General features: G+C 39.2%; 3 protein-coding genes across 3 annotated transcripts; 2 read left to right on the top strand and 1 right to left on the bottom strand.

Moving 5' to 3' along the window:
* Positions 1 to 6938: 6938 nt before the first annotated feature.
* On the top strand, positions 6939 to 9446 carry L201_006572 (uncharacterized protein; the record flags this gene model as incomplete). Its single annotated transcript, XM_066222291.1, has 6 exons — positions 6939 to 7585; positions 7645 to 7713; positions 7791 to 7800; positions 7882 to 8590; positions 8658 to 8837; positions 8920 to 9446. The coding sequence occupies 6 exons, from the start codon at positions 6939 to 6941 to the stop codon at positions 9444 to 9446; spliced, it is 2142 nt and encodes a 713-aa protein (XP_066078388.1).
* A 905-nt stretch (positions 9447 to 10351) lies between these two features.
* L201_006571 (uncharacterized protein) lies at positions 10352 to 12610 on the bottom strand (the record flags this gene model as incomplete). The annotated part of the gene is made up of 12 exons (XM_066222290.1): positions 10352 to 10474; positions 10559 to 10667; positions 10757 to 10790; positions 10856 to 11044; positions 11105 to 11135; positions 11196 to 11409; positions 11497 to 11839; positions 11913 to 12056; positions 12125 to 12145; positions 12203 to 12229; positions 12285 to 12541; positions 12594 to 12610. The coding sequence occupies 12 exons, from the start codon at positions 12608 to 12610 to the stop codon at positions 10352 to 10354; spliced, it is 1509 nt and encodes a 502-aa protein (XP_066078387.1).
* Positions 12611 to 12962: 352 nt separating this feature from the next.
* On the top strand, positions 12963 to 20963 carry L201_006570 (uncharacterized protein; the record flags this gene model as incomplete). Its single annotated transcript, XM_066222289.1, has 17 exons — positions 12963 to 13018; positions 13084 to 13377; positions 13441 to 14005; positions 14066 to 14362; positions 14417 to 15261; positions 15317 to 16967; positions 17032 to 17153; positions 17223 to 17964; positions 18025 to 18201; positions 18276 to 18762; positions 18838 to 19007; positions 19085 to 19167; positions 19235 to 19518; positions 19602 to 19755; positions 19814 to 19889; positions 19955 to 20117; positions 20176 to 20963. 17 exons carry the CDS (start codon positions 12963 to 12965, stop codon positions 20961 to 20963), a joined length of 6954 nt encoding a protein of 2317 aa, XP_066078386.1.
* Between the last annotated feature and the right edge of the window lie 331 nt (positions 20964 to 21294).

The raw sequence follows: 21294 nt of genomic DNA, 5'->3' as shown, positions 1-21294 counted from the left end.
AAGATCAAAGTTCTGTATTTTGCCTTTCGGGTGAGCTGGATGTGACGAACGGGCAGACGAAAATAGATGAGCAAGACTCTCTTACTCGCTAAAACGCTACGAAAATGAGTAAGTTCGTTAAACCGGCTCGAATCAAAGATACAACGATCGTTTGTATATTCGGAATCAATTGTCAAAGCGAGCAAATTTTGATCAGACAAGGTGAAATTATCTGGAACATAAGGATTTTAACATTTAGGATTTTCGAAGGTGACACCTGATTTATGGCATTCGGCAGGTGGATAAGGAGTCGTACTTCTTGATCATTTTTTACTTCCATGAAAGTGGATTCCTTTATGGAGAATAAAAAAGAGTCGTAATTGATCTTCCAGAACAAGGAGAAAATTACATCATCAGAAAGGGGTAATAACAATTAAGCATGAAGGAAAAGGACGGGAAGACTCGTTGTGAAAGCAACGACGTACAATTAAATGTGAGAGCAGAAATGTCGTTCGTTTTTCGTAGTCCATCGCCTTCGATCTCTACAATAGCTGGAGGTATATCAAGGAGGATACATGTGATGCGGCATGACGGTAGAACCTCGATGGAGCTTGAAGTAATCAAGTTAAATTATCTCATTGGGAAATTCTAGACCTCAAGTAGAGATAAATTGATAAACTAAGGTTGTCTCCTGACAGTTGGTAATTCTGATAACGATTCTTGGTGGAGTGCTAATATGGTAATGATTATTTACAACGCGCAGTTAAATCTCGGTGACAGGTGGTGTCATCTCTCGATTGTTTGTACACGGGTACAAAGCCACCGCCACTATCGAAGGAATGCCCGTATTTCTAGAAAAGGATATTACACTGAAGACAATCTGCTGAAGATTGTCTTGGATAAACGATAAACAAGGTCAAGAAGACCTATCTTCTAGTGTACACCTGTCCACTTTTTAAAATGGATTGTCTAATTCTCATACTTTCTTTGTGTCAACCGAGGTGAGACACAACTTCTGGAATACCGAAAAAATCGTAAAATATAATTTGGGATAATAAAAAGCGTCGCTTAGTTTTTTACTTTTTACCTTTTTACGTTGGGAGAACGTTCAGGTAACGTAACCAATAACCCGAGCAGACTTTAGAATGGAGTCTTCGAAGGATAAGGGGATTCGATTGGCGGAACTACCATGCGGAATGAGGGATTTTAAATAGCTCAAGCAGTAAGGTTAGTCTTTAGAAGATCTTCGAAGCATGTCGCAATCTCAGGTACAAGCTGATATCGGAGCGGCACATACGATATCCACTTTTTATCTTGTACCAAATCAAAAACACCTCTGAACGGCGACCTAAAAAACCCCGCTGTCAGCGGCTGCAACCCAATGTCGGCTCTTGCTCAAGGTTTCACCGTATACAGCAAACGCGATCGTACTCTATCAGCTGTCTGAATGGTAACATTCATTTTCTTCCTTTTGTTCGAGTACCAGAGATGTAGACTTGCCTATAACAAGGGGGTTTCCTAATGGACTGAGAAGTAAAGGAGTTCGAATAGGTCGGACCGACATTGCTTTTCCCCTGTTCGACAAGGCACTCGTCAGTGTATTGGACGGTCCGTCATTTACCATATTAGAGCGATATATGTTGCCCCTGAAGACATTTCGATCATAGGCATCATCATCAAGACCAAATTTATGATTCTTACGAGATAAATCCCATTACATAACCCCTTGATCCGGACAGCTGAAAACACCCACATTCTCAAAAGAATCGAAAACTTCCGGTCTGGTCTTACCGTAATCGAAGCTTTCAAGTTTAATTTTGAACTGGTCTCCGAGCCAGGTTAGTAGGTATCAAGCTTAAGTCCGTTTTTTCTTTTTTTTTTAAGAAGAATCGTATACCTGTACTGTAGCTTGGATCAAATTTACAGAAAAAATAAGTCACAGGGTTTTCTCTTAGTTCAGTTCAGAGAAGAAAAATCCCTCATCACGATCCAAAGCTTGGCAGGAGCTGAAGTGGATATCAATTTCCGATAGGAGTGTTGTTTTCACCACTACTCTATTCAAAATGCAGAACCGGCAAACGGCAAGAATTGGAATATGATAGCCCTGTCTGGACTTTCATATGTAGCAATTTAGTTATCCTCCATGGACCCGCTTGATATGAGCATGTCCTGTGCATGAATGACCGATAGGACACGCAACCTAAGCCTGTACATTTCGCCCCCTGTAGTTTAATTCAAACTAGGATCTTCATCTAATGATGAGCAGAATCATTACCCGCGTAGCATTATTCGTATGACACAGGTTACAGGAACCACTTAATTGAGATCAGTAAAATATGGCTAATTTAACGGGTCTTAGGCAACCAGAAATAAAAGCCAGCTAAGGGTTAAAGCAGATTAAGTTTAGTGCGGGGTTCTAACACAGATGTTCTGAAATCCCCAATGAAGGAACCGTCTATCTTGCAGAATTTCGGAAACTGCAGCATTGAATAAGCCTTAACCTCGCACCCACCTCATGTGGATCAATCCGAAGTACTTGTATAGTATGCCGTATTTTGAGGTACAGATTACGCCAATGAGTTAGACTAGAGGGATGGAATCCTGATGCAGGGTATGGTATTTTTACCCTACGCAGTTGATATCAGGTCAAGCGAAAGGTGATCGATACCATCAGGGATTGGTATGACAAACATTCTAGCAATCGCAAAATCCGTGAGAAACAACACTATTAATGCTACCGAGGAGGAGCATCTTTTGGACAAATCTTGATATCCATATGATATCCGTATGATGACTACAGATAACGAATGTTGTAATCCCAGATTAAGGAAACGTAAAACCTTAAAAACCGACTCCTTTTTTTAAAAGTCTTTATGCCGTAATATCACAATGTGTCATTTGCAGGTGATGAAGTTCGCTATTCTCGGTATGGGTAAAACTTTATCTCATATGTAACCGTTTGCTCCGTGCTGATCAGAGGAATCTAAGAAAAACAAGATTATACTCGCCGTGACTCCAGCTCAGCAAGATACATCGCGTATCCATCTTACCTCTCGCTGCGCAGCCCGGTAGTCAAGCATGAGCTTTCTGCTTAAAATAAATAAGAAGGCAAGGGATTTGATATTATGATATTATTTTGGTTAAAAATATCATTACGAGATGATGATATAAAAGAAATGCCGAATTTTCAGCGAAACACAACGCTGGAACCCACCTAATTACGATGAGGAGTAATTTCAACCTTACTTTTTAGGGTAATACCATGTGAATGTCAGGAGCCACAAAATGTAGAGAGGGCAATCATCATCTCATTCCTGATCAATTCTATTTTATCATAATTTACTTGTTTTGCTCGCTGCTTCAAGCAGCCGTTGTACGAGATTAAAACGGGATCCACTCATCTAGAGAAGACGGCTTTAGTAGCATGTTGTAAGATTGCCGGATCTTTTTGTTGTTTCTCTCTCATCTTGGAATTGACTCATTTCTAAAATTGCAAAACGTAAAACCCACGGATTGTTGTAGATTAACATAACTGATGGGACCAACTATTTGGTCATTTTCATAAAATCGTTTAACTTTAAAGTCGTAATCACAAGTAGTCTAGTTCACGTTTTTTGGTTTTTTTCCCCACTTTAATTTTCGTATCTTCCGCTTAAATCGTTCATTCTCCTCTGGCCAAGAGAAATTAAAAAGATAAAGAGCAAAGTCAACTAGGTTAGGTACCAACAAAACCAAATAACTTAAGGTAATGATCTGATCGTCAATAAAAATCTTTGACTCACAGTTTAATTCCTTGCATCAGGATCACGAATGTCATTCGGGAATACACCTATTGATAGAAGTTTATTGCCATCTTGTCATTCCCTTTTGATAATCTCTCTACTTGGTTATTGAATTTTACTTCGTAATCTTCAGTCTTTGATTTCATTTCCTTCTCTTCTTTACTTGTCTTTCATATTGAAACTTTAATTCCAAACGGAAAGAGACGGTAGTTAGTCATTCATCATATATCTTCCGAGACGATCTAGGTACATTGTTCATAGGTTTCTACTACCGATAAGCGGATCTTAATTGCTCTCAATTAATTTACGCCTAAAACCTACATATATACACTCCACATTGTTTTTTGTTCAATAAATTTGTAGGAGGTAACCCATTAACATCATCATCATCATCATCATCACTTATCTAAATGAATATACAAAATATCATTATTTAGGTAAGTCAAAATTCTTTTTTACTTCTGCAATATATGGATCCCATCTCATCGGTTACTCTTGATGAATTAAGGGTATAGGAGTTGTGTATGTGAAGGGGCATATGATGGTTATGCCTGTTTATCGGCAGTTTCAGTAATTTGGACCTTTTTGACAAAAACTGATATCCTCATTTGTATGGGAAACTTTCATCTTGTTTAGATCTTTCTCGTAGAAGACATCTAGCACTACTCTGTAGTTTATCTCTTCAGCAATATTCTAAAGTCGAATTAAAACCAAGCATACGAAACCATCTTATCAGAAAAAATAGTACATGACGCGGTGAAGCAACTCGGTGCAACGAGAAACGCAATCAAGAGGGAAATTAAGGGAATCTGGCCAAAGATACGTGGCAGGTTAGTTCACCTTGCAGAATTTAGACCTCTGCTTTAACTTTATTCAACGAATACTTCCAAGACAAAGAAAGAGACAATCAATTGTGCATTTTGTTGGATAAACCCATTGAAACAGGTACATAAGATTGTTTAGGTTGTGTGTTCCAAAGGATCTACGGAACGGCAAACCGGGACGCATTGGTCATCAAGCTACGAGCACGGTTAACCATCATTGATCATTCAACATTAAAATTGATCAAAGAGGTTCGAGCGATCGAAAGTAAACACACAAAATCAACCTCGTCACGTGGGGATACCTATTTGATCATCAAAAAAATACTGTAATATTGCAGTAATTGTCAATCTGATTAATTGTAATCTTACATCCTAATATCAGCTATTACAATTAGCTTTTCATTTAATAGTCATTAATCTGATAATCCTCAACATCTTCGGTCAACCCACATACACTCAAAAAACTGCGGATATCAAATACCAAGGAATCATTTTAGACCGCGGCCAGACTAGTACGACAATTCAACATCCTTTGGAGCTCACAGCATATTCCTTTGAATTTGAAAAGATCCCGAACCACTTACCATTTTATCAGGCTACGGAGAATCCAATCAATCGCAATAAGCATCGGATAAGAAGCTTTCGAAGATACAAACTCAAATCCAAGTTTATTATTTTCAAAAGCAACGTCCACGAGTTTATCTTCTAAATACTACAAAAGAGCTAGAAAGGCGAAACATCGGGCTAGACTAAGGTAAATGCAGGAAATATAACATAACATCATTCGTCAAAGATTAGCAAAATTGGCCATTTTAAGGGATAAGACTTTTCAGAATAGTATAGAATTTTGAGTTGTTCTTCGTCAAAATATTGTGTTTACAATATTACCCTATTGTACCTCGACACAAAGCACACTTGGTTCTTCTTCATATTCAGTTATTTTCAGCATCTTTAACCATTCCGAAGGATCTTATTTCAGCACATTCCATTCATCTATCGGACTTTGGCAAAAACGAGCACTACGGCAATACCCCAATTTACTGAAAGGACGCAATACAGAATCTACATTTTAGCCAAAGAACATCTTAGTACCCAATAGAGCGAACCTTGAACGGCTAGGATAGTTTAGAGAAGGCCTTTGCACTGTTACCAAGGGATTGGATTCAGGTTTACCAAAAAGTCAAAAAAGGTTCAATCACGCAAATCTCCATCAAAGTGGAACAACCAAGTGAATAGACATACGAAACCTGAAGAATTTTCCTCCGAGAACGAATTCACGTTGAACAATAAGATCAGTTTTTTTATTCATCAACTGTTTGTGAAATCTCGCCTAAAACATCTTTTGTTATCTTCGCAAGACTTATCGTCATAACACTCTGATACTGGTTTCATATATCATTCTTCCATCAGCATTCTTTTGTTGTGGTTCATTCAGGTGAGATCTAATTTTGAGTTGAAGGAGGGAGAAGTGATAGCTAGAAACACGCTAAATAGGGTTTGTGATTGTGAGTGGTTTGAATGAATCCTTTTTGTAATTCTTGGTTCGTTTGATCGGAAGTCCTGATTGGTTATCGTAACTGGGCGCGGCATCTTCTTTTATCCTTCTATTGTCATTCTCTAATTCTACAAATCCTCATTCCCTACACGCTTGTTTGGCATCCAGATTATACTATATATTTGCCTTTATATAGGTGAAGTAATATAGACTTTATATGCTGATTATTCATTTTGTTCTTTCTTGCAAATGTGTTTTACATTTAATGATTGGTAGAATCAGTAATTTCGGTTCATTTCCCATCAATTTCTTAGATCACCCCTTTCGTTACGTTACCAACTTCGCGCTTCCAACTTTTCTCCCATCAAATTCACCGCCTTTGCTTGTGAGCATTGAATCATCAAATCAAGCATAATTAAGCTGTTAGCAGATAAAGCATAATCTGAGGTTATTGGATAGTACCTGTAGTTCTGCTCTGAGATTTTGGTTAAAATACACGTAAACCTCAGTAAGTGATACAACCGAAGCTTTGTGGCGTTTTCCTTACATGATTTCCAATTTGTGTTAAAACATGACATCGCTCAATCTTGTCCAGTAACCAAGCTGATTGATATATCTTCATCTCTGTTCGTCACTGTAGAATATCGCTATCCTCAAATATCTACCAAGTCCCCCTAGTCAACAATCGCACATTCGCTAGGACCATCGGACCTCCTAAAACACAAAAACGAATGCGAAATTATCTGATTTATTGTTCAATGGCTACGACTCATCATCAATCAGTATCCGAATAACATCAATTCAGTTGACCTAAAAGGAAACTCTATATACCCTTCACACTCGATACCACCTTATTCGATGAGTAATTTTGGCAACCAGCAAGCTGTCGAAACTCCGAGCAAACGGAGATTGTCACTCCGGTTAGGACCTGAATCGTCAATATCGACGTTCAATTCAGACAAAAAACCCAGAATTGACAATATTAATGGTACAAATAGGAGAAATTCAACTGAACTGGTTGATGAGCTCGAACAACCTCATACAGCAACTTCGGCAAGATTCACTCATTCCACATATTCTTCACCCACTAGTTCCATAGAAGACAATAGAGAGAGATCATTTCGAGATCGAATAGCAGAAAGGTCTGACGGGTTACTTTCCGTAGACGATGGAAATCAACGCCGTACCTCTTATCCTTCTCCTCACACAATGGCAGGCAATATTGGTTTACCATCAGCCTCCTCGTCTCGTCAACCTCCGCGTTTTCACAACAACCATACGACGCCATCTACCTCTCTAAATCCTTCTAGAAACTCTAGTCCACCGCCAAGTTTCAATCTTTCTTCCGGGCAACCTCTTCTGAATCCACCTCAGAAAACACAAGCTGCGTTTGTGGGCAAATTGTACTCAATGCTGGAAGATGATGATATAGTGAAAACGGGTTTGATTTACTGGTCGGCTGAAGGTACAACTTTCACATGTCCAAACCCTCAAGAATTCTCAAAGTGAGTAATCTAATATCCAATATATGCATAAAGTCCATTATGCTGATAATAATCGTTAGAATCGTTCTTCCACGCTTCTTCAAGCATAATAATTGGCAAAGTTTTGTTCGTCAGTTGAACATGTATTCGTAAGTCTTGGCATTGTGGCATCAACGTAAAGAAATCTTCTTACTGAAACCTTATTGCTTTTCCCTCAATTAACCAGCTTCAACAAAGTGAGTAAACTTTAATTACTTTATCATCTGAGACATCATATGAAACATTCTGTGTACTTTCCGCTGATTGGTTAAAACTAGGTAAACGATATATACACTACTTCTGTCGATCCACAAGCATGGGAATTTCGACATAGTCTATTCCGCAGAGGCGAACCTCATCTTTTGGCAAAAATCAAACGAAAATCGTCTCGACCTAGTGCGCAGGATGGTGGACAACCCATCTCGCCCACTGAGGAGATAACGGAACTTGCAAGACCTGTTGCAGGATGGATGAAAGAACCAAATGGACAATCTGGTCATGGGTCTGGATCATACCAACATCCGAATGTATTGAGACTAGCTTCTCCACCTCAAAGGAATATAAGTTATCCATACTCTGGACCAAATGAAGATAGTCGACCTACTACGACAGGTGGATTATGGGAGTCGAGACAACCAACTTCCCATAGTACAACTCAACCTCCTATTTCTGTAAGAATGCCACCACCTATACAAGAATTACCGTCACAATCGCAATCGCAAGTACCTAGATTTCATCCTGATCCCAGTAGAGCACCATTGTCGGGTCAAAGGATCTTACCGCCGTCTTATTCCGATACACCTTATGCTGCTCACCCCAATCAAGCTTATTCCGTCGAAGCATTATCAAATCAGATCGTCGTATTAGAAGAGAAATTACAAAAAATGACTGAAGTCCTCAATAATGATCGGATTGAATATGTCAGGTACAATCTTGATTTCACATCGTACTTACTACAGATGGTAGGTTGGACAGCTGGTGATCAACGTGAGTTTACATGTCGCTTGGTGTCAAACAAAGTACTGTTACTGATATAGCATAATGTGGATTACAGCGTCTTTGGAGATGAAAGCTTTGCAGGACACTCTTAATCGTCAAAATGGCGATATGAGGCAGAAGTACGAAGCTTTGATGGCATCTGATGCACTTGCTATCATGGCAAGTGGCGAAGGTCAGCAGAGCCATGAACGAGGGCCTGATCGTGATCGAGATGATCGACGATCTCGTTTCCCTTGTGAGTGCCACCCAAACGTCAATCCCTCCTAGTATACTGGATGGTAACTGAATGAAATCGTTTATTCCGATATATCGATTAGTCGAAACTGTATTGCCTGGATCGACCCGTTCAGTCCACGCGAATTTACCTACTCCTAGGTTACCTTCCGCCAATCTTTCAAGGGGTGTGACACCGTTACCTTCACCAGGTATACGAGAATATGATGTTACCTCAAGACCTCCTTCCGGGTTCACCTCAACTACTTCAGGCGATATTTATCCACCTAATCAGAATTTCAACTTGAATTTACCATTACCACTGAATTTGACCAGATCATCCAATCCGAATGTATCATATTTCCCAACTCCTTCGCAATCGTCAGGTCAAGCCACACCTTCAGTCAATGGTTTAAGCTTGAATGCAGATGGTGGTGATCATAGTATTGAGAAAGATGATCCCCAAAGTAAAATACCTCGAGACGAATCAAAATCAATACTCAACTTAGCATCAATCAAATCAGATAACAACGATGGTAAATCGCAAATCACAAATGGGCTCGGCAGAGGAGTTAATCAAAATGTGGTTGAAATCAAACCGAAAGCTGGTTTACGAAATCTGTTGAATTAAATCGTTAGATCCTTTTCTATCTATTCCAATCCTTTCTAATCATTTGTCAATCTGTATATATTGTACTGGTAAATCCTCGCATTTTCGTTCATTAGCAATTATTTCTTGAAAAAACGGAAACAGGTTAATAGATTCACAACTGTTTCATACTATAACTGATGATAAATTTGGACTATTCTTGAAATCATAAAAATGGAGGAAGGACAGTCCAGTCTTTATCATCAGTTATAGTATCTCTTTCCACACATTCATTTTCTTTTCATCGCATTTTTCCACTGTTCGGTTTCCACTGTAGGGAGGGAGTGTATATAATAAAATTCATACAATTTCCACTTGTTATATCAAAATTCATAGCTATCTATATAAACAATATTATCATAACTCAATCAGCATAACGGATGCATGGTAACGGATTCAATTACATGAACAATCTTACAAATATGTACATCAATTTGTACAGCGCTTGCATATAAGTCAAAACTGCCCATTTGGACAATAGGCCTGTTCGGGTAGACCGATTTCTGCTTCAAGACATCTATTACGTTGTTCCCTTTGAGAAACCTGCACAGCTCTTAGATATGACCGTACCACCGGTTACATATCGCCACAAAATGACAGGACTATAAGAGGAACGAACGATACCCTTTTTCCTTCAAGATTAGGTTTGCTATCAATACGTGATATCCTTATGATCTGATTTGTGGCGCAATACGTTACATAAAATCAACTCATACAGTAAGTAGGAGTACATGTTGGCGTTGATTCAGTATGTACAGAGTATACAGAGTGATCTTAATCATGCAGATAGCTGGTCAATCGTTTACTGCTACTTGCTTTCGGTGTTATGAGGTTTATCCCATTTCCGATATTGCTCATATAGTTCCATCGAACATACAACATATGCATCACGTCAATCGAGGATGAATATGTTCATCACCTTCTGGTTCTTTCGTGTTGCTGTTAGCGGTTGTCGTAGAATTCCAGCCCAAACCTCCAGTAAGATCTTCATAGAAATCAGGTGTCAATCCCTGAGATGATGGAATTGCGGAAATCAGCAATGGTTCCTGGATATACATCATTTGCTCGTCAGTTGACAAAATAAGGAGACTTACAGCTTTCAATCTATCCGCAGAATTGAAAGGACCTTTGATCTTGCCTCGGAAATTGGCAAATACTTCTGCTCGGAAAGTATCGATTGCATCGACATCCTGTCTTTGACACCTAGTGCATGACATGTATCAGTTCACGGTGCTCCTAATCTCACAATGGATAAAGGCCAAGGCATAGGCTGGAGTGGAATCATCACTTACAGCCACGTAAACCATCTATGACCAGTGGTAACGTCTAGGAAGATGGTTGGCTTTAGTATGTCTCGACGTTGGGTTTTGTTTGCAGTACGATTGACTTACGTGTTATCTCATCTGCATGAATAATTTCCAGGATCCTGCTACTCTCCTTATCTCCAGCAGCTTGTAATTTAGCCAGAGTCAATGGGTTCATATCTATACCTCTAGCTTCAGCTACTAAGTGAATGATAGCTATTCGTGCAGAAAGCGAATCTGCGGTTTGTGTTGCTGATTCCCATAATCCTGCGTGGACTGTCATTACACACCCATATTAGTCATTTATTCCTGACTACGATGCAGAGACTAGCTTACCTGTATGTGCACCGAAATATGAACCCAGTTCCTGAGTTATATTTAAGCATATCGGTCAAAATTCAAGCAAGGATGTGCGAGAATAACTTACTACTAATCTCCTGGCCAGTAATGTATAATGCTTAGCTTCATCTTCCGCAACTTTAGCCCAATCCAAAAAGTATTCAATTGGTAATCTTTCTCCATTTATCGTGAAATCTGCAAATCTAGCTATTATATCCCATGCTAAATCAATTGCATATTGCTCTATATTTGCTAAGGCATGTAACATCATTATACGCGATTTCTCGGATCCACCTTTTCCACTAAAATTGCACGAAACGAACGATCAGTATTGCGAAGTCTACAACGTGCAATGGTGGACGTGAAAATGGTCTCCTAGGTGTACTTACCGTTTAGGGACTTTTCCAGGTGCAATCATCTCAACTTCTCTAGGAGGCTCATCTAGTAGACCACCTTCTTTCTCTCTCTCTTTCTTTATTTCTCCTAAAGTTGGCCGAATAGATTTCAATTTTCCAGCTCGTAACCTAGTGACCGCTTCCCTTGTCAAAAGACATTTCAATTCTGGATTACTTGTACGTAATATCAAATGAGCAAAACCCAATAAGCTAGTAGGCAAATTATCAGGTAAAGTAGCTGTTCCTGTTCCAGATGGGAAAGAAGTTTGCGAAGAAGGTTCTTGTTGTTCTCCCAAATTCAGATCTGATAACGAAGGTATTGGAGGATCGAGGAATTCTTTGAAATTCCAAGAAGTCAGTATTAGTCGTAATTAGACAGTATACTGGATTTCGAAAGTATAGGATCTCACCTTCGCTAACACCTCGCATTTCTACCAGTTCCCAGTTCCGCTGAGGTGCTTCTGGCGATGGATGCGGAGCCTCTACCCAAACTTCTGCACCTTCTTCTACACCTTTCACCTGTACTTCATATGTACATGCTTGTAATCCGGTTGCTACATCGTAGTATATCAGCTAGTATATTAGCCGTGTTCTGTCGTTCCTCCTCAGCAAGTACACATACAACTTGAACCGTCTTTCAGATCTGTATGGTCGAGGAGATTAGCTGAATTCTTCCACACGCTAAAATCATGGTACTTACCGAAATCATATTGATGCCATGGACACACTGGCATATCATAGATCAGTATTGAGATATCTTGCCGCGTTGTCTAGGTACTCACCGATTGCTTTTGTATCTTCTATATCCTCAATTTCAGCATGACTCATAGGTGCTCCCAAATGTGGACATGTCTCTTCCATACAATATAGTTCGGGTGCTTTCCATGAAGGTCCAGCTACTTCTGTTGTCAAGGTCACTGCATCTTCAGGCTTGTTGATACGGAATAAAAGGAGTCGATGATATACTATAGGTGGATCAATAGTTCGAAGAGCAAGATGGAATCGAGTATGCGAAAAGGTCGCTTTCAGTGGACAGATACTACGACTTATCAGTATTGGGATCAGGCCAAGTTGAAAGACGATTTACATACCGTATGAACGATTTCATTGCTGAATGTATTGAACACCAGCTGTATCATATGCAGGAAATAAGGCAGTTTATGGATACCTTACTTTTCGATCGCCCTTATCTAGATTGTCAAAATAAATATTAATGTCAAGAATATAATCTTCGTCTTCGCGTTCAGGCACGGTTTTACCATTTAAGATTACCTGAGCGTAATGTTGAATTCAACATTTTACGATTGACCGTTGAATTGAAAATATATATTGTTGTCTATCCTCAATCAATCATCTTCATATACGCTGGTCTGCCTCATCAACTCTACAGAAGAGGTACCCAGACTTCAAGATCAACTAATGATATAATACCCGTGTCAAGATACCCCTCAACTAGAGAGATGAACGTCCCATCTGCTTCCTCATCTTCTGCTATTCCTGGACCATCACGTCAGCGGTATGTAGCCGGAATCGTATAATATCATATAGCACACAAAGTAACGCATCATTATTGCTCTACAGCCTGACAGGATCTTGGCAGCCGTTGCCTTTCATTCATTCTGGGTTTTGCATCTACCCATATCAACCTGATGGTTCACCTCCACCTACTCCTGCAACTACACTAGATGATCAGCGAAGTTTCCTGAGTCGTAATAGATTCTCATGGAGTGGGACCAGGAATAATGGAGAAGATGAAGTGGCTGGAAGAATCAATGCGTATGAGATACCGTTAGATATAGGGGACGAGTTCTTCGCTTTTGAGGAATATAGATGTAGCTTGGATGAAGATGGTAGAGGTGATCTATGGTATAGAGGGTAAGTTCTTTAACTCATTCCTATTATCTTGTTGGTAATTATCAAGCTAAGTCGTCAAATCAGATATGTTGTCCAGGCTGTCTCATTACCTTCACTAGCTCCTTCTTCTTCGGCTTTCCATTCCGCTATATTTCCTCGACCTGAACCGTCAGTATTGATCGGTATATTCCCAACTGCAGCTGTACATGTTCGTCCAGGTACATCAAGTGATAATGGAGAGTTAACAGAAGCTTACGAAAAAGCTGTAAGAGCAGCAGAGGAGAAAGCTCGTAATGCCAATCCAAGTTGGGTAGGGGAAATGGACACCGTCAAAGAGGAGGAAGAAGGAGAAGGACTAGATAATTCAAGTCCTCAAAAAGGGAAAACATCAGAAGGAAATGTGGTTGCTATAAATAGTGCGGATGGTGATCTATCTAACAAGCTTCAGAGAAGATCATCTTTAGGGAAGAAAGATGGTTTAAGATCCAATAGACCTAAATCCCTAATACTGGAATCCAAGTTAGCTCAAATGGAAGAAAATAAGGAACAACCACCTTTGCCACAATTGACAGCTGGAGATTCAACTTTAGCAGGTCAACAATGGCCCTTGGTGGATGAGATAGCTTGTGCAATCAGAGAATGGTATGGTGTAAGTGCTATCCTTACTTCGCGATGCGCAGGATATCAATACTAACGTATCTACATATAGCGGTTACCAACTTATCTCGCTAATAGAGAGTATCGTCTGTTCAGCACCGTAATGCAGCATATAGATGCCTTATTTCTCGGTAGAAGACAGCTATTATCTCAAACTCTTAGTAGTGATGAATTGATAAGGATACGGCGAGAATGTGTATCAAGACTCGTCAAGTGCAATGTAGCACAAGGACTGGAGGTGATCGTTAGAAGTTTAGAGGATGGGAGTGTGATGGTTGTCGATAAAGATAGAGCATATGGTGGGGCAAGTTGGGTTGGAGGAATAGCTTGCTATGTTTATCAAGTTCAGGTGAGCAGATCGAGCTTTTCACTTAACCGAATGAGTATATTGACGTTTACTCAGCTCGCTTACATCGATTCAATACCCCTTGACAACCTATTTGGCAAATCACCGAGCTTGATCGACCCTCGTCCTTCTCTCCCTTCTGCACAGCCGTTCTCTCTCATTGACGCCACTGCTACCGGACTTCCACCGCCTACAACGTCAGGATCATATTATCATTGTTTTCTCGATGTTAGAGCCTTTATCGCCAACCCTTGTGCTCCAGGCGAAACAGCCGAGCTGTACTTCTCCTTATACAACAAAGTAGAAAGCCGATTTGTAACCGAAGAATTCTGCCTTATCTTGAATCACCTGGGTAGTCCAGCAAGAGATGCTGAACAACGTATAGGAAGGTTACGGACCTTATTTGTGGATCTAAAGATAGATGATCTGACGAACGATATATATCTGGTATGCCGAATAGTACGAAATGGAGCTTTGAAGATGAGGCAAGAAAGTGGATCAATCGCTATCAGACCTTCTGCAGGTCGACGAACGAGTTTATACGGAATATCAGAAGGAAGTCCAGCACACAACAACCCATCTATGCTGGATACTTTGACGGACGATTCATTCTCCGTCACATCAGGTTATGGTGGACAAAGAACCCCAACGGTTGATACTTCTTATACAGCTAATGGGAATGGAAGCTGGATGGAAGGCAAACCAACTTATCGTCGTCCGATGGGTTGCGCTGTACTTGAGCTTCCACCATCTACACGGCTGCTCAGTGATAGTGGAGATAAAATAGGTACTGGTATAGAATTTCATGTTCCTATCTATCTACCTAAAGATGAATCTTCATTTGCCACTTTACATGAAAACATTATTCATAACCGAGTGAAGGAGTATGTGACATCGCCAAGGTAAGCTTTTTTGGAGTTCTGGCTTGACCGGAATGAAGCTTATTGTAACGTTCAGAGCCGAAGCTATAGCCCTCAGTTTGAAGGTATTTCAAGGGCCCGTTTCTCAAGTAATTCGCGAACACCCCTCTTTACTACTGGATATACCCCTCTCAGCACGTCTGGGCTTCCCAGATGTAGTATATCCAGGTCAGGTGCGAAATGATCTATATGTCAAGCTCTGGTCAGCAATCTTCACTCCTGCTCCAATCAATTCAGGTGGATCGATACGAGTACGGAAATCAGTTACACCTACTTATCATGGAGATGTTCAAGTTACCATCGAAGTACGCCGTATAGACGGGTCAATCGTTCAAGATGCATTGGTTGCTGGTGGTTGTGGAGAACCTCCTATGGCTCAATATCAATCTTTAGTCTTCCATCGAAATGATCGACCAACCTTTGGAGAATTAGTTAAAATCTCATTACCATCAACAGCTCAAGCGGAAGGATATCATTTATTCCTCACTTTCCGCTCGAGAGGGAAAGAAAGGTATCTGAGCCCTGATCAATCCGACTTGGAACAACCTTTCGCTTTCGCTTATCTACCTTTAAGTGAAGGTTCAGCTTGTCTAAACGATGGAGATCACGATTTAATGTTATACAAAAGTGAGCGTAATGCTCCACCAGCGCCAAATGCATATTTCGAAGTTCCAGCTAGAGCTCCAGCTACTTTGGAGACAGATCTCAGTACATCGACAAACTCCACAAAATCTCTTATCCCTCTACGAGATCGAGTTACCCTACGTACATACTTATGTTCAAACGTTCAAACACAAGACAGTACATTAAGAGCCCTATTTGCTTGGTCTAGCCCCGGTGGCGGTAATATCGATAATTTATGCTCAACACTCCAATTATTCAGCTTTGTATCAGAAGATGAGATTGCCAAATTCGTTCCTTCGGTATTCGATGTTCTATTCTCTATTTTACAGCTGAATCACGGTGGTCGTCAAGATGAGGTAGAATCACTGATTTTCAAATCACTTATCAAGGCACTTGCTATGTCATCAGATAGAAGATTCCCCAATTTCAAGAATGTCTTAACCATATACCTTGATACTCAATTCAATTATCCAAAATCAGCATTCACCTTGATGAAATGTATGAAAAACATAATGTCAAGGCCCACTACAATCGAATATAGATCTTTTTTGAAAGTATGGCATTTGTTCTTCAGGTTTATAATCAGATCAAGGGAACGTGACAGATCTAGAGGTATTATATCCCAATCGTTAGAGATTGAATCTGAATTTAGGATGAAATTAAAATCGATATTAGAAGAAATCAACACTTTGATGAAATCGAAAGAAAAACAATTAATTGGTACACAAACTTTAGCTGTACAACATTATGCAGATATCTTACCTGATTTATCGCAAACTTTTCAACCTTTAGAAATCGCTGAAATGTTAATTGAATTTGCTGATACTTTGACTTTTGCTATTGGAAGTATAGCAATTTACAAATTGTTATTACTGTTACAAGTTGTTAGAAATTTGTTTGAATCTTCAGAAAGTAGATCACTTTTGGTGCCCGCTATAGTAAGATGGGTTAAACCCCACCTAGGCAAATTTGATGAATTTAGATTATTAGGTCAAGATGATTCTCAAATCACGAAAGATGGTAAAAGAGTTAGATGGTTAGAGTGTAATCGATTAGCTGTTACTGTGAGTTGTCCTTCGGTGACACGCTGAAGAAGATTGTAAGTTTGGCTGATGACGAACAATATAGGTTATTGCTTGGACAGTCAGTAAATTACAAGAATGGCTTGATTCACCACTGATAAGAAACGACACTACTCTGAGGATCCAAGAAGAAGACAATATAGAGTACTGCCTTACACTTCTTCCCTCGTATGTCCCTCAAATTGACCGTCATCACTCAGATGACGTATATATGCTTATCCTGATCATTGAAAATAGCCTCTACGAGTCGTATTTCGAATTAGCCAGTTCCAAAACGCATTCTACCTTGAATCGACAAAGATCATCTCCGTCATCAACAATATGGAAATCTACACCCGATGTGTTCCCTTCTACACACCCGTTTGCGCTTATCTCAGAATTACCACCACCATCCCTACTGGAACGACAGCAAAATGCCGCTTTAGATGCTTTGCCGGCTTCTGAAACTTTTAATTGTGGTCAAGCGGAGACTGCTGTGGTCATTTTGACTTTAATCTTATCATCACCTAGACCCAACATTACTCGATGGTTGAACGAGGTACTAGATATCGAAGGAGTATCATCATTAAGTGAAACCTTGAAATCAACTTTCGAGTTTTGTACATCGATAATACAATTCTCAGCATTCCCAAAACAATGGTTAACATTATCGTTAATGTCATTTTCATCAATCCTCAAATTCCTTACTACTTTAGCACCGATTCTAGAAACAGAATATTTTGTTCCATCAGTAGAAAACGCCGATAATTTTGAAGTTCAATTATGGACCAAATGTTTTGAACTACTATGCGACTTTTGTGGAAGTGAAGAATTAGCTTTAGAAGACATGACTCAACAAAGAAGAAGGGCTGAATGGGTTATTGCTGGTGATATGAGGGATGAAGCTGCAGCTTTATTGATGAGATTATGGAATTCTATTGGATGGCCTGTTGATGACCCTCAAAATCAAACGAATGGTAGCGAATTGCGGTATGGTGGAGTAAGTCAAAAATCGAGATCTGTAAAATTAATCTTAGCTGATACCAACTTGCATCAATAGTATCAAACCCGATTCACAGGACTAGCGGAACGTATCCTTGGCTTGTGTCTTTTGAGCCATGATATGATGTGCGAAACAGCGGTTGAGATATTGTTCTCGATGATCTATGCGGAATACGTTATAGAAGGGAAATTTGATAGTATCGAAACTGAAATCTTCGCCAAACTTGATAAACTGGTGAGTAGGATATGTGATATAAGTCAAATCTTAAGTCTCACTGATGTGGTTACCCAACCATTATTAATACACAGTTTGCTTCAAAATCTACTTCTACCTCAAGTGATCCAGCTATGAGAGCATATTTTGTTGCTCAACTACGAGGTGTCTTCGAATCTACTCCGTCGATAGACGATACCTTTACACAAAAAGTTTCTGTATTCCTTGATGAGATCGAATTATTCATTGACTTGTTGTTATCAATGAGAGAAATTCCTGAAGGGCTTGATGGTGAATGGTCAGATGAAAGAATGTCAGCTATATACAGATTAATGGAATTTGTTGAAAAAATTGGAAGAAATGATTTATATATTAGATTTTTACAACAGTTGATTGATATTTCAATTCAAGATAAAAATTGGTTATCTGCTGGTCTAGCTCTAAAATCACATGCTGAATTATATCAATGGAAATTGAATGGTGATTTATTAGATGAGCTGAAAAGTTCTGGTATGACATTACCGCCTCAAAGTCAATTCAACAGGAAAGAAGCTTTATATTATCATGCCATTGAACATTTCGGTAAGTCAACTTCCCTAGATCGAACTTGCTACAAAGGCTGACTAGATAGTTGATTATCATTGACATCAACATTAGCCGAAGGTGAAGCATATGAACATGCTTTGGAAGTTTGTCAAGAATTGACCATTCAACATTCAAGAATGACTTTTGATGTTAACAAATTAACGGAACTGTTGACTTATCAAGCTGCTCTGTGGGAAAAGATTGGCGCTGGGGGTCGAGCCAGGCCAGAGTATTTCAGGGTAGTAAGTGGTGATCCTCTGGGTATACTGTATGAAATCCGATCAAAATTCTAATCTGATAAACGATATTCGTCCGATAGGCTTACTTTGGCGAATTCGGACAATTAAACCAAGAAAAGGATTTTGTAGTCAAAGGAGAACCTTGGCTGCGATATTCTGAGTTGTGAGTCCTATTCAACATAAATCAAAAGTGTCCATTCAAGACTGACATATAATCGACTCTGATATAGCTGTGATAACCTTCAGCTCAAACATCCACAAGCGACTTTACATAGATCTAAAATCCCACCTCCTGATTCTGTAAAAAATTCAACAGAATCACTGATTTGGGTAACTCCCCTCACCCCTGAACCCGATCTTACTAAACCTGTCTTTGGTGATACTGTATCAGAGAATGTACAGAATCATTATCGATATAATGGCATTAATGAATTTTCCACTCTCAGACCATATATGAGAGATACCAATGAATCTGAGATGGTTCTAACTTGGACTGAAAAAACAGTCGTTACCAGTAAGTCACTTTCACGAAACTTCGGGTAATATCGTAGAAGATGTCAGTAAGGGTGTTGGCTTATACATACCAACATTTTGCAGCTAAAGAAGATTTACCTGGTCTACTGAATCGAAGCGAAATCATCAGTGTCAGATATGAACAGATCCCACCAGCGACTATGGCTATAATGGAAGTTGAGAAGGCTACAAAGAATCTAAGAAGATTGAGTAAAGGTAAAAACCGTCAATTACCTGAGTAAGCTTAAAAATGTCTAGTGGGAAGTGATCCATAAAGCTGACTTATAGTAACACAGATCGAAATTGCTTGGTACTGCTATTAATGGAGCCGTAGATTCACCCGTAAGCGGAGGTGTCAAGACATACAAAAAAGTAAGTGAAATTTGATGTTACACGGAAGGGGTCAGCTGTTGATCAATGGATTAATGGATTATTAGGTTTTCCTTGACGATTCATACGCACAACGCCACCCCGAATTTGCACCTCAGGTGGCACAACTTCGACTGACTATTTTGGAATACGTTAAAGCCATTCAAGATAGTTTACGAGTACATAAGTTGGTTTGCAGGGATATTGCTTTCCATGAAGCGCTGAAAACTCGTAAGTGAGAATCATTAAACAAATTTGGTCTTCCTGTTGACATTATTTCCTGTTGTAGAATTCTACAAAGCATTTTCAGAGGAAATATCTCTTTTACCAAGAGAATCTATAGCTTCAATTTCTGCTGAAACTCCTTCATTAGATCATATCACAGGATATGCATCCACATCACCACCTAATCATCCGCTACCACCTCTACCAGCCTTGCATTCATTCAATTCACCTGGAATTTCAACTTTTTCTTCGCATTCAGATTCACAAAGTAATACTCATAGTGCTAGTAATTCATACAAATTACCTAAATTGAAATTAGGTCCAAGTGGAAGTGGTGTATTAAGTATACATACTACAACTTCATCACCTAGAGAAAGTATAAGTACATTGAATAGAAGTAATACAAATCAAACTCCTACACCTGTATTGTCACAACAAGGTAATTTCTCGAGTAACAATAATAATTTGAGTAGTAGCAGAAATAGTGGAAATGGAAATGGAAGTGGTAATAATGGAAGTTTGAGAAAAACTCCATCAGAAAAAAGATTAAGTTGGAATAGTCAATCTGGTGGAATTAGTTTAGGTTCAAGAGCAATGTCAATGGTTGGTCTGAACAGATCAGCTAATACACCGCCAAGTGAAGTTGGAACAGTTGATGAAGAATTTAGATCGTCTCCTCAACCACCTCAAATTCAGATTAATGATATTAATCATAATCAATTTAACAATACTTATAGTAATGTTAATAACACAAATGGTAACCAAATTACGGTCAAGGAAGATAGTATACGAAAAGAAAAGGGTATGAGTGGGTTGAAGAGATTTGGAAGTTTGATTAGACGGGAGAAGTAGAGTATTGGCCGCCGCTCTCGGCTTTTATAATGTAATTTCATACTGATTTCTCTATAATGAATTTATAGTATCCATTAGGTACTATTTATGATGAATTTTTATAATATTATTCTTAACCCCTAACCCAGTCTTCTTTTCACTGACAGATCCTGCTTAATGAGAGCAAAGGCCACTAGATCAGACAAGTATTGGGTCATACAGCCGATATTTTGTGAAGTCTTTTGCACGATACATAAAATATTTATTTATACAACATTATAAGTGGTCTAATAGGACTGAAATCCATGATTGACATATTCTAGTATTTGATGGGGAATTTTATCTGATTGTT

The sequence above is a fragment of the Kwoniella dendrophila genome, chromosome 9 (assembly GCF_036810415.1).
Source record: "Kwoniella dendrophila CBS 6074 chromosome 9, complete sequence".
In the NCBI taxonomy this organism is placed as follows: domain Eukaryota; kingdom Fungi; phylum Basidiomycota; class Tremellomycetes; order Tremellales; family Cryptococcaceae; genus Kwoniella; species Kwoniella dendrophila.
The sequence above is the reverse complement of the archived record's forward strand: the minus strand, read 5'-3'. Positions and strand labels throughout refer to the sequence as shown.